Consider the following 10,240-nt stretch of genomic DNA (forward strand, 5'->3'; position numbering starts at 1 on the left):
CACAGTGGTTAAGAATTAAATTAGTATGTCTTTTTTGCCACCCAATATTATTGAGAATCAGAATTTCTTTTCTTTCTTAAACAGCAACCGTCCTACTCAACAAAAGCAACTATTAAGTTCATTGCGTTCTAATGCACTGATTCAGTAACTGTGATTTCACATGATTGGAGAAGCTCATAAACCTCATGCCTTTGAAGACAAAAGAAAAGAATACAGAGGTCACAAGAATCCTCACTCACCGCCAGTGCAATCTGCTGCACCTGTATACAGGCAGGATACTCCTGCATGCAGCACAGGATGGCTTTAACTCCTCCCTCCGTAGCGAATGAGACCCTCCACTCGTATTTCAGCATTAGACTGCGGGTCAGCAGCAGCGCAGTGACAGCATTCTGCTTGGGCTGACTGCCAATCATCTCCACCAACATCTTTAAGACTTTGTCACTGAAAAAGACAAGAAAGTTACTTTAAAACTATTTGCAATATAAACTAGAAATCATGTTACTTGACATTACATTAGGTCTGCACCTAATAATAAAGGTTAAATGGTAGATCACAATTATCTTTTGTGATCTACCATTTAACCTTTATTATTAGGTGCAGACCTAATGTAATGCTTCTGCTTCTGAGACAGCCAGAAATTTTGAAAGAAACCATTTAATTGATAAACAGATTGAACTAAAAGGGTCTATGTTTTCTTAGCACCTGTAATATTGATGTTTAAATTGTACTGTAAATTCAGAAAGGCATTTAACTACAGTTATAGAAGCTAATAATAAAACAATGCCGAGCTGAGAGCAGACAGTTTTTAGGGTCTCTGAGTCTCACCGGATGGTTTGTGCCGAGTCTGATCTGAGAGTGCTCCTCTCCTGAGGTCCCTCCTCCTCCAGAATCTTACTGATGACTTTCATGCCAGCCAGCTGCAGTCCTGAGTCTGAGCTGCTCTTCTTCATGATGTCCACTACCTCCCCCATCTTCTCCAGGGAGCTCTTCTTTCCCTGCACCTTCGGACTGTTGAACACTGCAGAGAACAGAAAACGCTTGCTTAGAGGAAGAAATGCACATCTACTTACTCTAAACACTTCACTGCTTTCATCCAACAAATCACTTGACAAAGAAACTGGTAGATCCATGATATATTGCTGGATAGACGCAGCTATATTTTGTTCACAGTATTTAACAACACTTAGAATAGCAATTATCATGAAACATTGTCTTTAACTGGTCAGGTACATTGGGTCTACATCAGGGCTCTACAGTGTGACCATTTCAGTTGCATTTTCGACTGAAACCACTGCGTGCAAGTATGAAAAAATATTTAGGAGCACCATGTGCAACTGACCCGATCAGCATATTTGTGTTTGTGCTAAGGGGAGCTTTAAAGGTTTATATGCGTTTTTGCAACGTTGAGTAATGTATCACGGACATATCTCACAAATCCTTTCATAAACAAAGTGTAGCGAGAGTATAAATAAGAGATTGACTGTGCAGTGTAGAGAGCAACTTTGTGAGATTGCAATGAACTAAGAAGAGTGAGAGCTTTTAAGGATATCTATAGGGAGATTGTCAGTGAGATATTGATTTAATACAACAGTTAAATAAACAAGTTAATGTTAAGTCACTTACATTGTTGGACTATAACACTGTTGCCTGATTTTGCTCTATTTCGTCGTCAAAAATGCTCTGAAACAAGTCAGAACTGAGCCGCTGCACATCTCCATTCAAACACAGTGGTGTTTCGTTTATGAATGAACGGGAGTTTTTAAAACAAGTCTAGAGAGTCAATGATTCACTTTTCCATTCATAAAGACAATCGCTTGCTTTATTCCTGAATGAATCAGCCGTCCGAACGAATCAAACGAATATGAAATGATTCAATAATTAAATTAGTTACTTGTCGCCCCCTACTGGCAGATTTAGTTTCAATTTTAAAGTATCTTTTCAGTTATTTAAATAATTTTATATTTTTGTATTTAAAATTGTATATTTAAAACATTAATCTCAACATGAATTTATGAATTTGACTGCACTCATGCAACCTCTGAGCCTCATTAAGCATATGAAAATACACCTACAACCCACTTCGGTGCTCTTCTGTGCCACCTCTGTAGTACAAATTAATTTAGCTAATACTGATTTCATTTGATTGGTAACAAATTTTTGATCAGATTTTTAAATTATTAATTAGAAGGTTCCCCTGACATTTTGACTGTGCTCCTAGATTTAAGTTAGGAGCACAAGTCCTCCTAAAAAAAAGTTAGCATTAGTGCCCTGTACATATTTCTGTTATTCAGTTTTTTTTTAAGATTTGTCATGTCTGATAAAGCATCTGCTAGCCATCTGCTGAATTTGCTCATTGAGGCATTGTCACAGTACTTGTTACTAGGGCTGGGCGATTTTTTCGACTAATTCGAATTTACGTTTTAAGACAATTTAATTTTTTATTAAATCGAGGTATCGCGATTTTTTAAATAAAAATATTAGATACATTGTAATTGCACCACTGGCAGAATAATTAAGAGGCCATATTGTCCGACCACATGATGGCGCGCCTAATTAACCGCTGTATTCAGAACGGAAAACAAAGAGCGCGTTCTGGTAAAATAACGCGAGTCACTAAGGGGACATGATTAGCTGCTTGCTTGCAAGTTAGCCTGTTACATTACAGTACATACAATTTCACTTACCACATAAACAGAGTAGAGAGATGATTGAAGACAATGGCGAATTATTTGCATATCAGGGCTCTGGAGTGCGACCTAATTTCTCAATGGTGCAACTAAAAATAATCTTAGGTCGCACCGGTGCGACCAGCAGTTCAAGGGCAAAAAAAACTACTGTGTACGACTATGAAAAAATATTTAGGAGCACCATGTGCGACTGACCCGACCAGCATATTTGTGTTTGCACTGAGTGGAGCTTCAAAGGTTTCCATGTGTTTTGCACATTGACTAATGTACCTCAAGTGTAGAGAGAGTGTAAATAAGAGACTGAATGGGCAGTAGCTTCGTTTATTATAATAGAGCTTTGTGAGATTGCGAACTAAGATGAGTGACAGCTTTTAGTCATTTTTAAGGGAGTTTGTAAACGAGATATTGATTTATTATAACAGTTAAATAAACGAAGTTATTATTAAGTGACTTACATTGTCTGACTATAACACTATTGCCTGATTTTGCTCTATTTCGTCATCAAAAGTGGTCTGAAACAAGTCACAGCTGAGCCGCTGTTTCATTTATGAATGAACGTGCGTTTTTAAACGAATCTAGTGAAATGATTCAATTTCCCATTCATAAAGAGTCACTTGCTTTATTCCTGAATGAACCATCCGTTCAAACGAATCAAATTAATGATATGATTCAGTCATTAAATCAGTGTCTTACCACCACCTGCTGGCAGATCGTTTCAGTTATCTAAACCATTTTAATATTTCTGTGTTCAAAATTGTATATTTTTGTATACGATATAAGTGCAAGAGAAAAGCATGGAAATATATATTTCCTCCCATCTCATATTTATTTGTCTTACAAACATTTACTGTGTCTGGTATGATAAGAACGGGGCCTGGTGGAAAGCGATCACTGATGCAGTTACAATGTATATTGCAAAATATATGGTGCCCATATATATTGTGGAAAAGCTGGGGTTTCTTTACATGCTAAAAGTAGTAGGGGGGAAAAAAATCTACTTAAATCGTAAATCGGATTTTTTTTTTTTTTAAATCGGGGATTTTATTTTTAGGCCATATCGCCCAGCCCTACTTGTTACTATTCTCAGCACTGGTCCAGACAGATCTATCACAGTTTTTTTTTTTTTTTTTTTCTTCTTCATTAAATGCAACACTTTCTCACTGCGAAGTGTAAAGGCAGCTGCAAATGGTTAACCATATTTAAAGGGTTAGTTCACCCCAAAATGAAAATTAGCCCATTATTTACTCCTAGGTGTATATGACTTCATTCTTTCAGACGAATGCAATCAGAGTTATATAAAAAATTATCCTGCCGTTTTCAAACTTTAAAATGGCATGAGCGGGTGTTTCTCTTCATCGGTCCAAAACAGGTTCAATAAAGTGCGTCCATCCATTATAAAAAGTGCCTCACATGGCTCTGGAGGGTGAATAAAGGCCTCCTGTAGCGAATCAATGCTTTTTTTTTTAAAGAAAAATATCCATATTTAAAACGTAATAATCACTTTAATCTAGCTTGCACTAACAGTTGTACACGGAGCTGTGTTAGGCACTTTTTATTATGCACTTTGTTGAACTTGTTTTGGACTGACGAAGAGAAACACTCACCCATGCAATTCTAAAGCTTGAAAATGGCAGGATAATTTTTTATATAACTCAGATTGCATTCGTCTGAAAGACAGAAGTCATATACACCTAGGATGCCTGGAGGGTGAGTAAATGGGCTCATTTTCATTTTTGGGTGAACTAACCCTTTAAGAAATACAGACTATTTACAATTCAGTATGCAAATATCAGAACAATGTCATCAAATCAATGGAAATCAAATCCTGAGAAATTAAATGCAGCCCAATGGATTATTCAAACTCTGGATTTCATCAAAAATTTACGGATTTTGAAAAACCCGAGCTTTGGATGAGTAGTTAATGAAAAAAAAAATCATTTTTGGGTAAACTATCCCTTTAACGCAGAAGCTGAGATACTAATACTAAACTCTTATGTGTTGTGTCTAACAACACCCCTTTAAAGACACCTTGAGCAAATATATCATTACGAACAAAACAAGGGCTTCCACTAGCAGTGACATCCACAGCAGAGCCACAACACGTATAAAACAAAGCCTTGCCTTTCATCTTCTCCTCCAGGTCATCAGGATACTTTGTGTCATCTTCAGTGGGAAGTTCACTTTCAGTCTCACTGCCACAGCTGCCTGTGTCTGCTGGGATCTCTTTCTTAGCTTTTTTGGACACTGAGCCCATGGTGCAGGAAGAGGATGAGGAAGACGACGATGCTGTGGCTGAGGACAGCGAGGAAGACGACGAAGCTCCTTGTCCTCCGAGCGAGCTATCCATCAGCATTTCCTCATCCTCGAGGCCGGCACCTCCACAGTTCAGATAGTGCTTGGTGAAAGTGTGGGAGCAGAGCAGGTCACCCAGACAAGACGCCTGCAAATTCTGTTTCAGGTAGTGAAGGACTTTCCTCGCCACTTCGCTCGTGAGGGACAGCTGGATGAGAGTCGAATCGTCAAGCTCTACCATCTGAAAGATACCAGGAGAAAGAAAAGAAAGCAAGATTTAGTCTATTACAATACGCTTAGAATTCCCCAAAATTGCAGATAACGTATGACTTTCATATGTCTTATATCAATTCCAAATGGTATGATTTTAAATGTGATATTTTATATAACATTTCAACAAACAAGGTTAACATTAACTGACTTACATTTTAGACAAGTTCCAGTTCTTGCTCTATTTCGTCAATGAAAACAGTTTCAACACACAACGGTGTTTCATTACTGAATCAATCAGCCATTTAAACAAATAGGTTGAACGAATAGCTCAATGACTCATTTATGCAGTGATCTGCCGCCACCTACTGGCAATTTTAGGTTTATATTTAAAGTACATTTCCCCTTTTCTTCCCAAATCATTTCAGAGTTCACTATTGAACGTTTTGTTTTTAAAACATTAAAACATTAATTGAGCATTTGTAACATTAGGTTAACTGCATTCATGTCCCGCATTTAACAGTCTGTGTAAATGCATCTAAATGCCACTTTAGATGTAGAATCTGAGCAATCTCTGCATTACAAACACAAATTTTATTGATACCAATTTCAGTCCTATAGTGGCTAAATTTAGGAATTTGACAAAAAAAATGAGGTGTACATTTAATTAGGTTAAAAAAATAGGCCTTATAAAGCTAAAAATGGCCATAAAAGGTCAAATTTAATTTAAACCTATTGGAAAAGGTCATTTTTGTGCAATCTCCTGCAAACTAACCAGAATAGGAAGAATAATAAAAGCTTTGAGAGTTAAAAGCACCTGCCAAAGTACCAAACATAAACACGCTCAGCAAAATATTGTCTAATAGGGAAGTAACGATATCAAAATCTCACAGTAAGATAATGCCTCAATATAAAGTCCACGATATGATATTTATTGCAATATTTTTATTAAAAAAAACTGAAGACTTGAAAAAATATATTTTCTACATTTTAAAAGTTAAATTACTCTAATGCACTTTGAGAGTTCAAAATTAAGAGATCCAACCCATGTTCTTAACTAAGAAAAGTTAAGTCAGAAAAAAAGTCAGTGAATTGACTTGTACCTGAACTTTAAAGGGGACTCAACCCTATTTTATTTGTGGTATGCTGTCTCAGTCTAAATTACATTTACACTGGTGTTTTAGGAAGCCAAACAAATTAATTATAATGATAATAACGTCAACAATTTTGACAGTAATAACCATATATTATAAAACAACTGCACTGTAAAACAAATGAAAATGAGTATTTCATAGGTATATTATTTTTGCTTCACACTACAGTAAATTACAATACTTTTTTCCTCATTTCTACACTTGAAAGACATATTTTGCATTTGGACTGCAGTAATGTTACCCATTTAAACTGCTAGCTGTCAGCAATTCATACTGCACTTTTAAGCTTTTAAGCAGATACTGTGTCAAAGCATAATGGCCCAAAACACAACTTCAAAGACCTGTTATGTTAGAATAAGACGTTCAAATATATTTAGTTTCATACTGTCATGTGACCGTGAAGATATCGAGGCAGTTTTGCTATCGCGATAGCACGATATTGATAATACCCTTACACACCTATAGTCCAATTATCGCCATCTACAAAATTACAGAAAATATTGAGATATAATTTTTTTTAGTCGTTATCGCACACCCCTACAAATAACACGTACATAATCAAATTAATTTATACAATATATACCACCCTTCAAAAGTTTAGAAGGCATCAAATAATGTTTATAAAAAGTACGGATAACAAATTTGCTTCAATTTAATTTTTTCTAGCCTATTCTACCCTGTGTGATAAGTGTAGGAGAGATGAGTACCGGTTCATCGAGACTCTGTCGCAGGATGTTGTTGATCTCCTGCTGCTGCTTGGGTTCCAACTTCTTGATGAAAAAGAGCACTTCCCACCATTCAGCACGGCTCAGGGTGCTCGCGTCATTCTGAGAGCCCTCCATCAGGTAAGGCAATGTGTACAGCCCACCGGGGGGCTTCGAGAAGAACGTCTGACTCACTGCCACAAAGAAGACAACGCTGTTCGCTTCATATAAACTGATGGATGTACATATAAAACAAACACGATCATGTGGTTGAATGTGAAAGCTCTTCATGAATGTCGAACTTACCGGTAGTGAGTTTGAGTGTTTCTGTGAGGGACGAGGCCTTTTCCTGAGTCTCCTTCTCAGCCTGTCCTCCGCTGCCATTGCCCAGAATTTCAATCATGTGCCAGTGCACCCAGTAGGTCCTGGACAGGGAGTTCCAGTATACCTGCAAAAGCCAAAACATGACAGATGTCAACAAGGTTTGTACAGGTACCATTTCTGTAAACAGTGTAAAAAGACAGTGTAGTTTTCAACAAATGTGTAGTGAAAGGAGGTGCTTCACCTTCACATATCACTACCTGCCAAACCCAAGAGGATGCTTTATTAGGGGTTCAAGTTTGTAATGCGGAAACCCTACTGTAATTGTTAGAATGGTCATCATAGATCAGCGATCTCCATGTAAAACTGATCATGCAAACCAAACCATAAGCTGTAGACACTTGAAACTTGGAGGAATGGAAGTACTCACACCATCTACAATGTCACCAAGGCTCGCCCAAATCAGCATGATGGGGGCGCTAAAGTGATCAAAAGTACGAAATAGCCCATAACTCCTAAACTGTCAGTCAGAGGCTCAAGTGTCTTATGTCGTTGCAGTCCACAAAACGCAGATTTAATAATGAGCCTGGATAAATTTTAGGGTATTTTGGATTTTTTGCAAAACCTACTTTTGGAACCAAGCTAGTGCAGAAAGATTCTCTGGAGAGCAAATATCAATAATTCTCAAACAAAAGTCGAATTTTCAACTCACCGTCACAAAGGGACACCAAAACGTTTGAAAGGGACAGGACCACTTTTAAAAAAAATGCCAAATAACTCCGGAATGAAATTAGATATCTCCACCAAACTCAGGACACTTATGTAAGAGCTCAACCGGAGGTTGCAGAATAAAAAAAACACAGAGCTTGGCCACTTGGTGGCACTATAATAATATATGCATTTTGTGTGCATGCTGTGTGTCTTGCTCCAAAATGTCACGTGTCTATAAAGACATTTGCGAATCTCAAAAAAACACGGCTGCCAATGGCCGATGAAATTTGACCACCTATTAGACATGGTTATCGGAGGTCGATTGGAACAAAACTCTGCAGGCCTGTTTGCCTCATGGTCCCAAAGGTCTGTGAGAAATTTGAAAGAAATCAGTCACTGGAGAGCGATAGCGCGTTTTTCAAGGGCGTTAACAATTGTGCATTGTAGGCTTTTTTGCACATGTGATATTTGTATCATATGACAAAACTTCTTATTCCGGACAACTTTGCCTCTAGAACCACTGCTGTCAGCAAATCTTTGTTAAATGATTGATAAGATGTAAAAAAAAACAAAAAAAAAAAAAATTTTTTTGCAAACTAGTCCTAGGTTTTTTGCTCAATCTGGAAAAAAAAAACACTGCAGTACAATTCTCTGGACTCTCTAGGTCAATAATTATCAAAAAAAAGTTAACTTTTTTATCTTTGGGAAGCTATAATGGGGTCGTTTAGAAGAGGCCTGTCCGAATTTACCCCAAATCCTATAAAGCCTAAAGAAAAACTCAAAACTTCACGAAACCTGGTGGCCTCATGCGACAGGTGATTCTTAACAAGCATGCACAGTTTTAAGGAGATTGGACCACAGCTAGTGACATAACAGTCATAAACATTACAAAACATAATATTTCGATGGTAAATAATCTGTATTTGCAAAAAAAAAGCTCGCTATATAATGTCTTTTTTAATATGTGCAAATCTGTTACCAAAAATTTTAAACCCCGATTTGTGTGATTGCAATTTTTATTATGCAATAAACATTATAAACACCAATAGTAAATTGGGGGAAAAACCAGAATGGTTAACAAAAACCAAATTAAGCTAGCCTGGGATCAATACTTGGTTTGTTTGTTACTGATAAATGTATATTTACTATTTACATTTGCATATTTGGCAGATGCTTTTAAATAAAGTGACTTGTATTGCATTAAGGTTGCATTTATGTGAGTGTTGTTTAATTCAAGTTCCAAGAGGTCCGGTCTCTATTTTCCTTTTCAGCGGAGGTCCGGATAATACTTTTTTGAAATGGTTATAAATTTCCATCTGTGCAGCAATATTACTTGTAAAAGTAAACAGTCAAAATTCACTGAATGTAAGCAGCATATGAAGTGTTTGATACTGCGCTTTATGCATTCACACAGCACTAACCTGCACCGGTGGCGAGCCATCGTTACTGTAGCGAAACTCTCCTTCATCCCCGGCGCTGACCTCCTCATAGTCCTCCAGCATACGGACCATCATGCCACTCTTCAGGTTATCCTGCACATACTCCACATAAGCTGAACGTGAAGTGAAGTCAGAACGCGTCTTGAAACCATTTGCCGTTTTCTTCTTCTTTGGTGGCGTGACCGCAGCCATTGCTGTAGCAACCATGATGGAAGACGAAGCGGAGAACCGAGGCTGAAAGATGGAGCGGATTGGGTGTTTCTGGATTTCGTTATTTATTTCCTCAATCCCTCTGCTTACACTTGTGGAGGTGAGGGGCGGCTGCCGGTTGCGGTCCCAGCCCATGACACGCACCAGCTCTGAGATGAGGTTGGCCATGGCCATGGTGAACTCGAACTCCCGCTGCACACGAGCGTGCTCTGATTGGTAGGCTGCTGTAGAGGAGGAGGGGCCAACCTCCTGACGCTCAGAGGCGGACTCAACACCTGCCGTGTTCAGCTTGTCCATCAATGAAGTGACGCACAAGTAACGCTTCACCAGAGAGAAAAGCAGCTTGCCTGGAATCTATAACAGAAAAAGAAAATTCTTACACAAAAATATTTGTACAGGCTCACAAAGAGATCTTAGAAATGCAATCTTTGGACACAAATTTCAGAAAAAAAATCTAAATCAAATCAGTGTTATCTTAGTATCACGGAGATACTGTATAGCTTTTATTTCTT

The 10,240-nt window shown here is 37.8% G+C and overlaps 1 protein-coding gene across 1 annotated transcript; it reads right to left on the minus strand.

Annotated features, from left to right (window-relative positions):
• Nucleotides 1-239: 239 nt before the first annotated feature.
• LOC141317366 (cullin-9-like) lies at nt 240-10,082 on the minus strand (the record flags this gene model as incomplete). Its single annotated transcript, XM_073833094.1, has 6 exons — nt 240-441; nt 826-1,018; nt 4,809-5,220; nt 7,051-7,241; nt 7,354-7,495; nt 9,501-10,082. Coding segments are annotated over 6 exons (1,722 nt in total), but the record flags the coding sequence as incomplete, so codon positions are not given.
• Between the last annotated feature and the right edge of the window lie 158 nt (nt 10,083-10,240).

This window comes from Garra rufa, unplaced genomic scaffold (assembly GCF_049309525.1).
Source record: "Garra rufa unplaced genomic scaffold, GarRuf1.0 hap1_unplaced_835, whole genome shotgun sequence".
Lineage (NCBI taxonomy): Eukaryota > Metazoa > Chordata > Actinopteri > Cypriniformes > Cyprinidae > Garra > Garra rufa.